Below are 17,500 nucleotides of genomic sequence, written 5' to 3' on the forward strand. Positions count from 1 at the left end.
CGATGACAACTAACCCTAGAAATTACCAGATGGCGAAAGGTAAACGTAATAATCTTACTAACAGAAACCAAGACCACTCACCATCATCAGAACCCAGCACTCCCACTTCGCCCAGTCCAGGGCACCCCAACACACCGGAAAAGCTAGACACGGATCTAAAAGCATATCTCATGATGATGGTAGAGGACATCAAGAAGGACTTTAATAACTCACTTAAAGAATTACAGGAGAACATGGCTAAAGAGTTACAAGTCCTTAAAGAAAAACAGGATAACACAATCAAACAGGTAGAAGTCCTTAAAGAAAAACAGGATAACACAATCAAACAGGTAGAAGTCCTTAAAGAAAAACAGGATAACACAATCAAACAGGTAGAAGTCCTTAAAGAAAAACAGGAAAACACATCCAAACAGATGATGGAAATGAACAAAACCATACTAGACCTAAAAAGGGAAGTAGACACAATAAAGAAAACCCAAAATGAGGCAACACTGGAGATAGAAACCTTGGAAAGAAATCTGGAACCATAGATACGAGCATCAGCAACAGAATACAAGAGATGGAAGAGAGAATCTCAGGTGCAGAAGATTCCATAGAGAAGATCAGCACAACAATCAAGGAAAATGTAAAACTCAAAAAGATCCTAACTCAAAACATCCAAGAAATACAGGACACAATGAGAAGACCAAACCTACGGATAATAGGAGTGGATGAGAATGAAGATTTTCAACTCAAAGGACCAGCAAATATCTTCAACAAAATTATAGAAGAAAACTTCCCAAACCTAAAGAAAGAGATGCCCATGAACATACAAGAAGCCTACAGAACTCCAAATAGACTGGACCAGAAAAGAAATACCTCCCGACACATAATGATCAGAACAACAAATGCACTGAATAAAGATAGAATACTAAAAGCAGTAAGAGAAAAAGGCCAAGTAACATATAAAGATAAGCCTATCAGAATTACACCAGATTTTTCACCAGAGACTATGAAAGCCAGAAGATCCCAGACAGATGTTATACAGACACTAAAAGAACACAAATTCCAGCCCAGACTACTATACCCAGCCAAACTCTCAATTAACATAGATGGAGAAACCAAAGTATTCCACGACAAAACCAAATTCACACATTATCTCTCCACGAATCCAGCCCTTCAAAGGATAATAACAGGAAAAAAACCAATACAAGGAAAGGAACCACGCCCTAGAAACAACAAGAAGGTAATCCCTCAACAAACCTAAAAGAAGACAGCCACAAGAACAGAATGCCAACTTTAACAACAAAAATAACAGGAAACAACAATTACTTTTCCTTAATATCTCTTAATATCAATGGACTCAACTCCCCGATAAAAAGACATAGACTAACAAACTGGCTACACAAACAAGACCCAACATTTTGCTGCTTACAGGAAACTCATCTCAGAGAAAAAGATAGACACTACCTCAGAATGAAAGGCTGGAAAACAATTTTCCAAGCAAATGGTATGAAGAAACAAGCTGGAGTAGCCATTCTAATATCTGATAAGATTGACTTCCAACCCAAAGTCATCAAAAAAGACAGGGAGGGGCACTTCATACTCATCAAAGGTAAAATCCTCCAAGGGGAACTATCAATCCTGAATATCTATGCTCCAAATACAAAGGCAGCCACATTCATTAAAGAAACTTTAGTAAATCTCAAAGCACACATTGCGCCTCATACAATAATAGTGGGAGACTTCAACACACCACTTTCACCAATGGACAGATCATGGAAACAGAAACTAAACAGGGGCACAGTGAAACTAACAGAAGTTATGAATCAAATGGATCTGGCAGATATCTACAGAACATTCTATCCTAAAACAAAAGGATATACCTTCTTCTCAGCACCTCATGGTACCTTCTCCAAAATTGACCACATAATTGGTCACAAAACAGGCCTCAACAGATACAATAATATTGAAATTGTCCCATGCATCCTATCAGATCACCATGGACTAAGGCTGATCTTCAATAACAAAATAAATAATAGAAAGCCAACCTTCACGTGGAAACTGAACAACACTCTTCTCAATGATACCTTGGTCAAGGAAGGAATAAAAAAAGAAGTTAAGGACATTTTAGAGTTCAATGAAAATGAAGCCACAACATACCCAAACTTATGGGATGCAATGAAAGCATTTCTAAGAAAAAAACTCATAGCTCTGAGTGCCTCCAAAAAGAAACTAGAGAGAGCACACATTACTAACTTGACAACACACCTAAAAGCACTAGAACAAAAGGAAGCAAACTCACCCAAGAGGAGTAGACGGCAGGAAATAATTAAACTCAGGGGCGAAATCAACCAAGTGGAAACAAGAACTATTCAAAGAATCAACCAATCAAGGAGCTGGTTCTTTGAGAAAATCAACAAGATAGATAAACCCTTAGCCAGACTCACTAGAGGGCACAGGGAAAGCATCCTAATTAACAAAATCAGAAATGAAAAAGGAGACATAACAACAGATCCTGAAGACATCCAAAACACCATCAGATCCTTCTACCAAAGGCTATACTCAACAAAACTGGAGAACCTGGATGAAATGGAGAAGTTCCTAGACAGATACCAGGTACCAAAGTTGAATCAAGATCAGGTTAATGATCTAAACAGCCCTATATCCCCCAAAGAAATAGAAGCAGTCATTAATAGTCTCCCAACCAAAAAAGGCCCAGGACCAGATGGGTTTAGTGCAGAGTTCTATCAGACCTTCAAAGAAGATCTAATCCCAGTTCTTCACAAACTATTCCACAAAATAGAAACAGAAGGTACTCTACCCAACTCATTCTATGAAGCCACAATTACTCTGATACCTAAACCACAAAAAGACCCAACAAAGATTGAGAACTTCAGACCAATATCCCTTATGAATATTGATGCAAAAATCCTCAATAAAGTTCTTGCTAACCGAACCCAAGAACACATCAAAACAATCATCCATCCTACCAAGTAGGTTTCATCCCAGGGATGCAGGGATGGTTCAATATATGGAAATCCATCAACGTAATCCAGTATATAAACAAACTCAAAGACAAAAACCACATGGTCATCTGGTTAGATGCAGAAAAAAGCATTTGACAAGATCCAACACCCATTCATGATAAAAGTCTTGGAAAGATCAGGAATTCAAGGCCCATACCTAAACATGATAAAAGCAATCTACAGCAAACCAGTAGCCAACATCAAAGTAAATGGTGAGAAGCTTGAAGCAATCCCTCTAAAATCAGGGACTAGACAAGGCTGTCCACTTTCTCCATACCTATTCAACATTGTACTTGAAGTCCTAGCCAGAGCAATTCGACAACAAAAGGAGATCAAAGGGATACAAATTGGAAAAGATGAAGTTAAAATATCACTTTTTGTATTTACACAATGGAGTACTACTCAGCTATTAAAAAGTATGAATTTATGAAATTCCTAGCCAAATGGATGGACCTGGAGGGCATCATCTTGAGTGAAATAACACAATCACAAAAGAACTCACACAATATGTATTCACTGATAAGTGGATATTAGCCCAAAACTTAGGATACCCAAGATATAAGATACAATTTGCTAAACGCATGAAACTCAAGAAGAATGAAGACCAAAGTGTGGACACTGTGCACCTTCTTAGAATTGGGAACAAAACACCCAGGGAAGGAGTTACAGAGACAAAGTTCGTAGCTGTGATGAAAGGATGGACCATTTAGAGACTGCCATATCCAGGGATCCATCCCATAATCAGCTTCTAAACGCTGACACCATTGCATACACTAGCAAGATTTTGCTGAAAGGACCCAAATATAGCTGTCTCTTGTGAGACGATGCCGGGGCCTAGCAAACACAGGAGTGGATGTTCACAGTCAGCTATTGGATGTATCACAGGGCTCCCAATGGAGAAGCTAGAGAAAGTACCCAAGGAGCTAAAGGGATCTGCAACCCTATTGTTGGAACAACATGATGTACTAACCAGAACCCCAGAGCTCTTGTCTCTAGCTGCATATGTATCGAAAGATGGCCTAGTCAGCCATCAATGGAAAGAGAGGCCCATTGGACTTGCAAACTTTATATGCCCCAATATAGGGGAATGCCAGGGCCAAAAGAATGGGAATGGGTGGGTAGGGAAGTGGGGGGCACTATGGGGGACTTTTGGGATAGCATTGGAAATGTAATTGAGGAAAATATGTAATAAAAATATTAAAAATCAAAAAAAAATATCACTTTTTGCAGATGATATGATAGTATATTTAAGTGACCCTAAAAATTCCACCAGAGAACTCCTAAACCTGATAAACAGCTTCGGTGAAGTAGCTGGATATAAAATTAACTCAAACAAATCAATGGCCTTTCTCTACACAAAGAATAAACAGGCTGAGAAAGAAATTAGGGAAACAACACCTCAATAGTTCTCAATAGTCACAAATAATATAAAATATCTTGGCGTGACTCTAACTAAGGAAGTGAAAGATCTGTATAATAAAAACTTCAAGTCTCTGAAGAAAGAAATTATAGAAGATCTCAGCAGATGGAAAGATCTCCCATGCTCATGGATTGGCAGGATCAACATTGTAAAAATGGCTATCTTGCCGAAAGCAATCTACAGATTCAATGCAATCCCCATCAAAATTCCAAATCAATTCTTCAACGAATTAGAAAGTGCAATTTGCAAATTCATCTGGAATAACAAAAAACCTAGGATAGCAAAAACTCTTCTCAAGGATAAAAGAACCTCTGGTGGAATCACCATGCCAGACCTAAAGCTTTACTACAGAGCAATTGTGATAAAAACTGCATGGTACTGGTATAGTGACAAATAGACCAATGGAATAGAATTGAAGACCCAGAAGTGAACCCACACACCTACGGTCACTTGATCTTTGGCCAGGGAGCTAAAAACATCCAGTGGAAGAAAGACAGCATTTTCAACAAATGGTGCTGGCACAACTGGTTGTTAACATGTAGAAGAATGCAAATCGATCCATTCCTATCTCCTTGTACTAAGGTCAAGTCTAAGTGGATCAAGGAACTTCACATAAAACCAGAGACACTGAAACTTATAGAGGAGAAAGTGGGGAAAAGCCTTGAAGATATGGGCACAGGGGAAAAATTCCTGAATAGAACAGTAATGGCTTGTGCTGTAAGATCGAGAATTGACAAGTGGGACCTCATGAAACTACAAAGCTTCTGCAAGGCTAAAGACACCATCAATAAGACAAAAAAACCACCAACAGATTGGGAAAGGATCTTCATCTATCCTAAATCAGATAAGGGTCTAATATCCAATATATATAAAGAACTCAAGAATGTGGACTCCAGAAAGTCAAATAACCCCATTAAAAAATGGGGCTCAGAACTGAACAAAGAATTCTCACCTGAGGAATACCGAATGGCAGAGAAGCACCTGAAAAAATGTTCAACATCCTTAATCATCAGGGATATGCAACTCAAAACAATGCTGAGATTCCACCTCACACCAGTCAGAATGGCTAAGATCAAAAATTCAGGTGACAGCAGATGCTGGTGAGGATGTGGAGAAAGAGGAACACTCCTCCATTGTTGGTGGGATTGCAAGCTTGTACAACCACTCTGGAAATCAGTCTGGTGGTTCCTCAGAAAATTGGACATAGTACTACCGGAGGATCCAGCAATACCTCTCCTGGGCATATATCCAGAAGATGTCCCAACCGGTAAGAAGGACACATGCTCCACTATGTTCATAGCAGCCCTATTTATAATAGCCAGAACCTGGAAAGAACCCAGATGTCCCTCAACAGAGGAATGGATACAGAAATTATGGTACATTTACACAATGGAGTACTACTCAGCTATTAAAAAGAATGAATTTATGAAATTCCTAGCCAAATGGATGGACCTGGAGGGCATCATCTTGAGTGAGGTAACACAATCACAAAGGAACTCACACAATATGATGTATTCACTGATAAGTGGATATTAGCCCAAAACTTAGGATACCCAAGATATAAGATACAATTTGCTAAACGCATGAAACTCAAGAAGAATGAAGACCAAAATGTGGATGCCCCTTCTTAGAATTGGGAGCAAAACACCCATGGAAGGAGTTACAGAGACAAAGTTTGGAGCTGTGATGAAAGGATGGACCATCTAGAGACTGCCGTATCCAGGGATCCATCCCATAAGCAGCTTCTAAACGTGGACACCGTTGCATACACTAGCAAGATTTTGCTGAAAGGACCCAAATATAGCTGTCTCTTGTGAGACTATGCAGGGGCCTAGCAAACACAGGAGTTGATGCTCACAGTCAGCTATTGGATGTATCACAGGGCTCCCAATGGAGAAGCTAGAGAAAGTACCCAAGGAGCTAAAGGGATCTGCAACCCTATAGTTGGAACAACATGATGAACTAACCAGTACCCCGGAGCTCTTGTCTCTAGCTGCATATGTATCGAAAGATAGCCTAGTCGGCCATCACTGGAAAGAGAGGCCCATTGGACTTGCAAACTTTATATGCCCCAATATAGGGGAATGCCAGGGCCAAAAGAATGGGAATGGGTGAGTAGGGAAGTGGGGGCGCTATGGGGGACTTTTGGGATAGCATTGGAAATGTAATTGAGGAAAATATGTAATAAAAAATATTAAAAATTAAAAAAAAAAGAGAAGCTGGCAACGCTTACTGATTCCTCTAGAAGAACCCAGCTGTTAAGGAAGAAGCAGGTAATTTCACTAAATATTTTTAGTTTTAACCTAATCTATGAATAGTTTAATTATTAAAATCAATTAAATTGAAGTAAATAATGCATTTATTGATTGTAAGTTAAGTAATGAATAGTCTATTCTCATGTAAGCACTTGATATGCCTGGTATTTGGTAAATGGCAATTTACTGCCAGTGGTAGTTTACTAGAGGGTGTAGACATGAGACTGTAACTGGGCCTTATGAGAAGAGACTACAGACAGTCACTAGGTTGTGACTATGTTCTGCTAAAAATGAGCTTACTGGGGCATGGTGTTTTGGAAATGTCACCAGCATGGGAATTTTATAAGCCAGATTTTCATTCCAGGATGGATGATTGCCTATGGCCTTTCATGAACTTATTTTCCTCTATCACTATCAATCTTCTTATTATCATTATTTACTACTATTACTATAAGTTGGAGGCATTAATACCTTATCCTAAAGGAGAAGAAACATCTAAGGTTAAGTTATATACAATCTCTTTGATTGACTGTCATACACAATATTCACAGTTCAGAACTTCTGATCATTTTTAAATACTAAATTATTCACTATATGTAGAAATATAATTACATATATGTACAGAACAATTCATACCTATTTATTATTTTTAAATACTAAATATATTCGCTATGTATATAGGATTATAAATTATGCTAAATGCAGAACTATGAATTTGTATGCATAATTATAAAAATAAGTAAAATTGTCATGTTATAAATAATAGAAATAAATATTTTTCTGGGTTTGCTGGGGAGAAAAATGTTTAGTTTATATATCTGAAACTCAGTGAAAATGAATCAGTGAAGCAGGAACATGCTGAAATAGATGTGTGATACTGAGATTGAATATCTGACTGTCCACATTCTAGGCCTTGATATGCAATCTCTTAGAGTTCTTAAATAAGAAAACAACTAAAACCAGCAAGGTTACCATTATATTCTTATTAATAGGTAAGTGGCCCTTACTCAGTGAATAGACATACTACCTGACCACAGGACACTATTATCTTTTATTCTAGGATAGAAATATAAAAACAAATGTTCTTGTCAAACAAAGACCTTCCTGCCCTAAAATCTTCAGACCAATAACACAGCATCCAGTCAAATAACCATATGCACAATAAAAATATATTCAGAGACCTCGTATATAATACTGTATTCACCCTAGGTATTGTCTGTTAGGGTTAAAATTCAAACAGGTGCCTGGCAGCGGTGATGCACACCTTTAATCCCAGCACTTGGGAGACAGAGGCAGGCAGATTTCTGAGTTTGAGGCCAGCCTGGTCTACAGAGTGCTTTCCTGGACAGCCAGGGCTATACAGAGAAACCCTGTCTCAAAAAAAAAAAAAAAAATCAAACAGGCATATCACCTAGAGAGAACAAGAAGCATGTGGAGCTTCTAAGGAGAAAGTAATGCTCCAGTGGACACAGTAGCATAAAAAAAAAAAAAAAAAAAAAAAAAACATGTATCTCTTATAAAGATAGACCCAAGCTCAGGAACGTAAGTTGCAAAACAGTGACTTGTGCAAAATTATACTAAGAATTTAAATAGAGCTCAATAAGTTTGGGAGGGATGTCACTGGAGATACGTAAATCACCATGGTTTACCAGTATTCTGGCAGACACTAGGAGACAAGAAAGATGGCAGTCATGTGGGCACAGACACTTTAACCTCTTCTCCTTCTCACTGGCTACTGTAGAATTCTGATGAAGCCGTTGAGCTGATAAAAACCACTGACATACGGTTCTCACTCGTCCATTTACCTTCACAACACACAGAAGACCTTCATTTGTCATGGGGTCTGTTGTGATTTTGAACCATCCATTTTCATTTCCTTTTAAGATGGTGAAATTTGCCTTCCAGTTGGCACTGTTAATCATGTCCTTATCATCTACAGGTATGCGCAAGATTTCAACATTATATGTATTTTCCTCCACAGCAGTTTCATACTGGAAGAAAAGAAAGTCACTTAGAATTTTAGAAAACATCACAAAGTAAAATGTTTCTTAATTTCCAAAAGAACCTGTTTTCATAAGGTTTATATAGATTACCTAAAAGCATAATCACAGAAAGTCTTGTTTCATGAAAATTTAAAATAAAGAATATTTTCTACAAATGTAGACTAATGTTATTATACTTCAACAAGAGGTAGATCACATAAATACTAAAATTAAGAAGCAGAGGATATGTATAGATGTGTATGTTATATATCTGAACTGCAGTTTTATTCATAAATGAGCACATGCCTCAAAGTATGTCGAAACCTTTTTAAGCCCAAATTAATAAACAGAAATAGCTGAAACAAAGGTAGATTTGGGTTTTCTAAACTTACAGTATTTTGTCTGAATGTGGGTGCATTGTCATTGGAATCTTGCACGGTTATGATACAAGTTGATGTACTGATTAGTCCAAAAAATTGGCCATTCATGTCCTGAACTTTCATTATCAGTTTGTACTTGTCCACGACCTGAAAGTAAAACAATTAATTTGCTCAGACACTTGTGTAGACTCATAAAGGAATCCTGTTTCTCACATTCTTTTGCTTGTTTTTATTTTATTTATATATTTAAATATATTCTTAAAATTTTCTAAGGGGAAGGTAATTTGGAAAAGACATACTGAGAATTTATACATGTCCTAACATGAAATAGGAAAGTCAGAGAAGACTATGAAATAATGACATTTGACTTTTACAATACTCTTCAGCAAACATAAGTGTTGTTTAGAACAGTGGTTTTCAACCTTCTTAATGCTGTGACTTTCTAATACAGCTCATCATGTTGTTGTTTATTCCCCAAAATTAAATTATTTTCATTGCTACTCCATAACTGTAATTTTGCTAGTTATGAGTCCTTATGTAAATATTTTTGGAGATAGAGTTTCGTCAAAGGGGTTACAACTGAGGTTGATAACCACTGGTCTAGAGTAAGCCAGGCATCATGGTTAACAGGTAGTGAACCCCTACACTAGACAGGAAGTTCAAACCTAAGCAGCATAAACAAAAGCAAAGGGAAATGGAGATGAAATGTACCTGGCAATGAGAGTAGGGCAGAACTTGATAACCAATTATCCAGTTAAGAAAGTAAGATGTGGTTGAATATGATATGCAGGGACAAATTATATAGGCAAGTAGACAAGGCTGCCACCAGCCATCATTGGAAGTCTAGAATGACACAGCTCTTTAAGGGCAGCAATGTTACAGAGGAGAGCAAAAAGGGCTGCGAACTTGAGTTTTGTTCTACACACATAAGATTGTATTTGCTTAATGAAGATCTAATAAACAAGAACCAGCAATACCTAGATATGTGACCCATCCTCCGTGTTAGGAGGTACCAACTGGGAGGCACCCTTCCACAGGTAGGCGGTTAGAGTCATGCAGAAGATGTTATGATGAGCAGAGCTGAGACATAATGAGTAATGGCCTTCTCCAGCACATGGGAAAGAAAACAGCTAAGCAGAGACTATTTTAAAAGGAAACTGAAGAAGCAAGATGAGAACCATCAATCTATTATCAGCCTGATGAGATTTAAAGTCACCATGGAAACAATCATTCAGGTCTGTAAGGGAGCTTACTGTAACGGAGATGGAAAACTCAACCTAAATGTGGTTAGCACAGCTCTACAGGCCAGGTTCTGGACTTTATAACAAGGAGAAGAGCTGAGCAAGCAGAATTTCTCCCTCTCTTCCCCCAAGAGCACAACTGTGACCACCTGCCTCAAGGGCCTGCTACCATGTTTTCTCTGTCCTGATGAACTACACCTTTGAATAGGGGCCAACATAAACCCTTCATTTCTTACACTGATTTTATCAGGTATTTTGTCACAAGAAAAGGAAAGCAACTAATTCTGTTGTTACTGCCCATGTTTTATCAATGCTAAAAAAAAAAAAAAAAACTAAATAATGGTAACTATAACATTCCTACTAATTTGTATTCCTTTCTGTAGATTCCCACATTCCTCTTTCCTTTGGAGTTGTACTCCACTGACGTTTTTTATAGCATTTGTCCTTGTCATAGCCATCATTCTAAGTACATTATTCTACCTATAATGGGGGCATTGGAAGTGTCCCAATAAAGTTACTTTGTACATGTCGCTCATTTTCTTCAGTTAATACTTGATTCTGAGTTAAATAGTGTGACCAAACAAAAAAAATTAATAACAAAATACAGAAGACTTCTTAAAATAATTTGACTTGGGCCAATCAATCAATCAATTTCTCTAACTATAACAGATTGGATATGTATTAAACCTTGCTAATCAATCAAGTAAATAAGTTTAAACACTGAATAATATTCACATAAAGGAACTGAATACAATCATCACACACATGACCATATACTATTACTAATTAATTTAATTGTATCCCAGCGAATACTTTCCTTTGTAAAAAACTGCACATGGCTAGACTAACTGAATTGGTATAAGAACAACAACAACAAAAAAAGTTAAACCTTATGTCCTGCATGATGACTGAGCCTTTTCTACTCTGGAACCAACTAGCCTTACACACTAAAGGATATAAAAGAATACACAGCCATTTTCCTAAGAAATAAATTGTACCCTACCTTACAAGCACCAATTAAACTGTATTCTAATTAAATAGGGTTTCTTTCATATAGAAATAGAAATGTATAAAAAAACAGCAAACATCTCAGGAATTCTTATTCAAATAAAATAAGAGAACAGCAAGTTATAGCAAGTGGGAAAAGGGGTTAAGTCCACAATGGAGTGACTTTCTTCAGTATGGGCATTACCTCTCTGTCCATGTAGTGAGAGACGGTGGTGATGACACCGGTGTCAGGGTGCACAGAAAAGAGCCCAGGTGATGGTGGGGTCTGCTCCAAGATGCTGTACTTGAGGCGTGTGTGCATAGTGTCAGGCTCATCTTTATCCGTGGCACAAACTGTTCCCACTATAGTACCTATGTGTTTAAAAAGCAAATTTGAACTTCCGGAACAGCACAATGTATCTGGTACATATACTTGCCAAATTAACACAACTTTTGTCAAGACTCAGGAAGAAAACTTCCAAACATTCTGGCATTGAGAGTCACAGATTAAAATGTTTGATAGTAAATTATGAAAAACTAAATGTCAATCAACTGTAATTTCAGAACAGGGTGTGGCTCTGCTTATATTCCCAACACTAAAAAGGTTGAGGCAGTAGGATTAGTAATTTGAGATCAAGTTGGGGTGTATATATATATGATCTATTAAAGTTAATATATTTATATCCTCACATATGGCAATAATAAACCAACTGAAGGCATAAACCATGTCTCTTAAATTAATTCAATTTTATTAGACTTTCAATTAATATATAAATTAAGACTCAGTATACTTATGTAAATGATCAAATTGATTTTTAAAGTTTAGTTGATTTGTTTATTGGGGGACATGTTAAAACACATATGTAGAAGCTAGAGGATGATTTTTCGGGAATCAGTTTTGTTCGTCTACCACATGGATCCTGGGAGTCAACTCAGGTTATCAGGCTTAGTGGCAGGCTCCTTTATCTGCTGAGTTTTATCATATGCCCTCAGGGTGATCTTTTTTTGGTTCCCTCTCTCTTTTCATCTCCCACTCATTTGAAGACACTTCTTTTTGTCTTTTTCTTTTGAACTTTCTTGCTATGTCTACTCTGATGTCATCTATTTTGATTTATTTTCCTTTAAGAGTCTCACATTAATAGATCTGAACCTAATGGTGAGTTATGATTCATAACCCAGGTCAATGAAAATCTAGGTATTTTCTCTTGGTTCTAAGGGAGAACTGAAATCAGTTACCCCTCTTAGAAACCAGAAAAATGTGATAGGGCTGTAGATTCACGAAGCTAGTATTGATAAGTGAGAGAACCCAAAACAACTGCCACTACCCCTTTCAGAGACTTAGCAAAGAAAAGCAGTATATGGAAATGCATGTATAGTACAGTGGGGATATGAGCAATGACCAGAAATCTTAGCAGAAAAGCATACCAGCCATCTTTTATGCCAGATCCCCATCTCACCTTTATGGTGAGATGTGTGTGTGTGTGTGTGTGTGTGTGTGTGTGTGTGTGTGTGTGTGTGTGTTCATTCTTAATGATGTAATACTCAGAAACAAGCTAATACACAGAAATAAAATAATTTGCTTTCCACATTGAAGGGGAGTGCTTATGATGGAGACTGTGTGACCTGTGTTGCTCAAATTATTCTAGTATTTATTCTAAATTGTATGTAGTGAAGTAGTTCAAGAACACAGAAATTTAAAAATAACTTAAAAGTTACATCATGTATCAGTCTCTGTAATGTAATACTTCTCCACAGCCCCACTGAAATATCTAAACTACATTTGTTTTTACTGTTCATTATATCCTGTGAGTCTTCTCTGGAGAAACAGGATAGGGTAAAACCACACAATGAGAAGATAAAGTAAAATGCATATTACAGTGTACAAATCCTGACTAATAGCTACATCCCATGATGGATAATTGTGTCATACTGAACATGTCAGAAATTCCTGTAGTTCCTTGTAAGAGGTTTGTTGATTACAGTTGATGGGACTTAGTTAGTGTCTTCTGATAATTAAATTCTAGATCTGTGTTACCCCATGATCATAAACATAAATAGGAAAATAAAATCCCCAATTTGGGAGATAGGTTTCTGAAAAAAGGAGTCTTAGAACTTGAAGCTGACCGTGGAAATTGTACTCTAGTCTACACACACACACACACCTGCAAACAAAAACTAACAATAAAAATCTTATTGTCTCAAAATTATACATAAACATGTTTCACATAGAAACAACCTTACCAAATCTACTGCCTTCTGGAACTTCAAAAGCATAAACTTCTTCTGTAAAAAGAGGGTAATTGTCGTTTTCATCCTCTATTTTGATGGGCAGTGGGAGAGGTAAATCTGCTGAATAGCCATCTGCAGTGGATGCATAGGCAATCAACTGTGGGAAAGAGACAAGCAACATCAGCAGCCAAGTCAACATCACAGCACAGAGGACAAGAGATGCCCTGAAGCCTTCCCTGCAAATCTTTTCAGTAGTAAGCTATCTCATCACTGTTCCACACTGAGATCCTTACAGCAACTGGTATTCAGTATTGGGAGAAAATAGCTCTACTTGAGATAAAGAACATGTCAAAATGTAGAGAAATTAGAAATAAAGTTCCATATGCAATACTGGGGGACGGGGCATTGATTGTTCTTGGGACTCAGATTACTGTCTTTAGTATCTCTGACATCAGTAAGTTTCATTCTGAGAATGGTCATTCCATGACCATGTTTTTAAAAAAATCCTGCAACATAATACATAAAGCAAAACCTCCCAGTCTTGTTTTTGAACTCTTATTGAATGCTTCATAGACTGTGCATTTAAATAGTTATTGCAAAACACATTTACTAATACCTTCACTGCTCATTAACCAAAGAAAATGTAACAGTAACACCAGACAGGATGTATTACTGCTCAGTGTGTAATTACACCAGGCTGAACAAATTTTAAACAAAGGCAAAGAGTGCCACATGAAGACAGCAGTCAGGCTGGTTCTTCAGCATCTCTTTCATCCTCTAGAAACAGACTTTTTTCCAGTGGGGAGTCTTCTTGCCAAGCCCCAGGGTTGGCTCACGACAGCAAACACATGCTCTTCTATAATGGAAACCCTCTAAGACTGCCCCCACCCCACTGTACATTCCTATCAGAAAGCTGACCTGTTAACCTTTATGTGGAGTTGCCTTCCTATGTTTATTCCTTTATCTGGTTATCAGACATGGTCAGAGAATAACATATGCAGAAAAAAAAGACAAAAAAGCAAGCCAGAGGAGTGGAAGATGATTACCTATGTGCCTGTCCTGAAGAACTGATAATGTGTGGTGAGCACAGAAAGGGTCTGGCAAGTTAACCCAAACTCCTAAAACTGTACTGAGTTTTATGTTCAGATACAATGAAATCTCTTTGCCTCATTTCAGGATTGCCTAACTAAAGCTGGCATAAAGGTTTGTCAAGCATTCCAACACACAGTGAGTGCTATTCTCCTTAGACTTTAAGATGACCTCTAAGAACAGAATGCAGGAAGAAAAGAGCAGGCAAGGACTCAGAAGACAGTTCACAAATATAGAGCCATATTTATCAATAAAACACCTACATCAAAAACATCATATTCCTCACGATCCACAGGCCGAGTACAATATAGATTCCCAGTGTCTCTCTCGATGAAAAACCAATTCAGTGGTTCTTGATCAGCTCCACGCCCACTTATTGAATAGAAGATTGTGTAGTTCTGCTCTGCATCAGACTGAACCTGAAAGAAAATACACAGAGGTATATACACTTACTGTTTTATATGTATGTATCACATATGTATGTGCGTGTATGTGTGTATGTATGTATGTATGTATGTATGTATGTATGTATGTATGTATTTTACATGTTTCATCTTACCAACACTTCAGTAGAAAAGAGCAATATAAGTTAGAGTTGGTAAGAGTAAGGCCTTAGAACACATATAGAAGCCAGGGGATAACATAGAGGAGTCAATTCTCTCACAATGTGGATCCCAGGAATATGACCCAAGCATCAGCCTTAATGGCAAGCACCTTTACCACTAATCCATCTTTCAGACCCTATCCTGCCATCTTCTTTACAAGTGAGCAGAAATATGCTAGGAAGAAGGAGATAGATCTATCTCACTTGCAGCTAGGTATGGCTACATGAAGTCCAGATGATGGGATGTATACAAAAATAATATGAACAACAAAATAATGCAATAATAAAATATATTAATCTAAGTAATAGTATGAATAATTATGTTGTAATGAATTATATAAACAAAATTATCTATATCCATGAAGATTTAAGTTGTGCTCTAGAAGTGGAAACAATATTCACACTTTGAACCTAAAGGTAAGCCTTTTTGACTACACAAAGGTGTTCAAGATAAGCCAGTAGTACAAACATATGTAGAACTCAGGGAGGAAGATGATGTGATTCAGACCAGCCTGGGCTACATATTGAGACTTCATATCTCCTGAGCTTTTGGTTCTGTCTTCACATACTAGACTTGCTTCTCTGGAGTGTGCTTTCACAGGACAGGACTGAGCATCTCCCTTGTTAAAGCTGGTACTTTCTGGAATTTCAGTGAAAAGTAGCTATACTAAGAACCAGAACTCGGGTTTTTTTTTTTTTTTTTCTATCTCCAGCGCATACAGCAGTGTCTACCACACCATGTAGTAGATGATATAGCTATCCAGTAACCATCTCCTAAATGAATGAATACATGATGGAAGCATGCAAAGCCTGTGTGTTGTCTTACACCATTAGCTCTTCAGTCATGTTCTTCTTATTTTATTCACTTGTATTTTATGAATAACTTTAGTCATGTCTTATTTGCTTAACACTTAAATATTTGCTAAAGTTGAATAAAGCAGACTCTCCACTTAGGAGGACCACAATCAAAAGGAAAGAAAACCTACCTGTTGAAGAAATAATGGGAAGGGACCCAAGGAATTTTCTTGCATTGAACATGGAATGGGTGCCCATCTTCTCTTGGATCTTCTGAGGACAGTTTCCTTAGTGTGTCTTTTTTTCAGTACCTGAATTTAAAGAAATGTTCTGAATTATCAGAAACATCACAGTCACGTGAACCACAGAAGAAAATGCACAGCCTTCACTGTTCCATACATGCTCTGTCCTATATAGCAGCCACTGCCTACCACCAGGCGTGTGATCTTTTGTGTTAACTAAAAGTAATTTAAATGGAAACATCTATCCTTTTATTGCACTAGTTATATGCTAAACATCAGTAGCCATTAACATTGCATCAGTGTACCAGACACTAGAGATTACAAAACATTCTAGAACATTTCTATCACTGCAAAAGGTTCCACCAAATGTTGTAGAAACAATTATTTCATTTCATGTTGCAGCAAAGGGAGACACTTAATTTCATGGTCATTATTAATAACTATTTTATTAAATATTCCATAAAGTGCCAAGCAGTCTTTTAATTAGCTTTACCACTAGTTCATTTGCATAGATTATGTGTAGGCCAATTGGAATCGTCCACCATTTTGTGAAATTATTCACAATGCTGTTTCACATGAGTATGTGTTTGCACTAATATGAAATTCTAAAGGCTGTGATGAATAGATACCATACAGGAACACAACTGCAATTAGTTAGAAATCAGACCAGACAAAAGCTTCGCCAAAGGTAGATATCATTTTCATTTAACACCAGAGAAAGCAAAGCTAGCATTTGACTAGTGTTAAGAAAGATTGAGGGCGAGAGAGATGGCTCAGCTGTAAAAAGCTAGGCTCACTACCAAAAATATAAGAGAAAGACTGAAAAACAAAAGACCAAATGAAGTTAAAAAATGGAGGGATAAGGGAAGAAAAATAATAGGAAGAAAACAGGACAAGAGAGAAGAGAGGCAGAAGGGAGGGGATGAGACAGGAGGGGGAGAGGGCAGGAGAGAGATGTTATTTCTCCATTGCTCCAATTTGATATAGATATTGGTTGTTTCTCTGTATGGCCCTGGCTGTCCTGGAACTCTGTAGACCAGGCTGGACTCGAACTCAGAAATCCACCTGCTTCTGCCTCCCGAGTGCTGGGATTAAAGGTGTGAGCCACCACGCCCGGCCCACTTTGCTATTTTTAAGAAAAGAATTTTGCTAGAAAGACCGCTCCATGCTTGAGAATGTGCAATGAGCTTTGCATACCTTCTTCTTGTGCTCCAGGATTACAGTGATCTCTTTCTGTGTCTGCATCTTTGAATCGGAAAGCTGAATGG

The 17,500-nt window shown here is 37.5% G+C and overlaps 1 protein-coding gene across 1 annotated transcript in view; it reads right to left on the minus strand.

Annotated features, from left to right (window-relative positions):
- The window catches only part of LOC110284858 (desmocollin-3), a 50,655-nt gene that overhangs the window by 17,900 nt on the left and 15,255 nt on the right, over positions 1–17,500 (minus strand). The window contains exons 3-9 of the mRNA XM_021150799.2: positions 17,430–17,500; positions 16,182–16,301; positions 14,855–15,010; positions 13,515–13,659; positions 11,479–11,645; positions 9,058–9,192; positions 8,489–8,674 (exon numbers count right to left, since the gene is read on the minus strand). The exon at positions 17,430–17,500 is cut by the window's right edge and continues 129 nt beyond it. Coding sequence (XP_021006458.1) covers positions 8,489–8,674; positions 9,058–9,192; positions 11,479–11,645; positions 13,515–13,659; positions 14,855–15,010; positions 16,182–16,301; positions 17,430–17,500 — 980 coding nt within the window. The remainder of the gene's footprint in view (positions 1–8,488; positions 8,675–9,057; positions 9,193–11,478; positions 11,646–13,514; positions 13,660–14,854; positions 15,011–16,181; positions 16,302–17,429) is intronic.

The sequence above is a fragment of the Mus caroli genome, unplaced genomic scaffold (assembly GCF_978045245.1).
Source record: "Mus caroli unplaced genomic scaffold, Mus_caroli_1 scaffold_19, whole genome shotgun sequence".
NCBI classification, from domain to species: domain Eukaryota; kingdom Metazoa; phylum Chordata; class Mammalia; order Rodentia; family Muridae; genus Mus; species Mus caroli.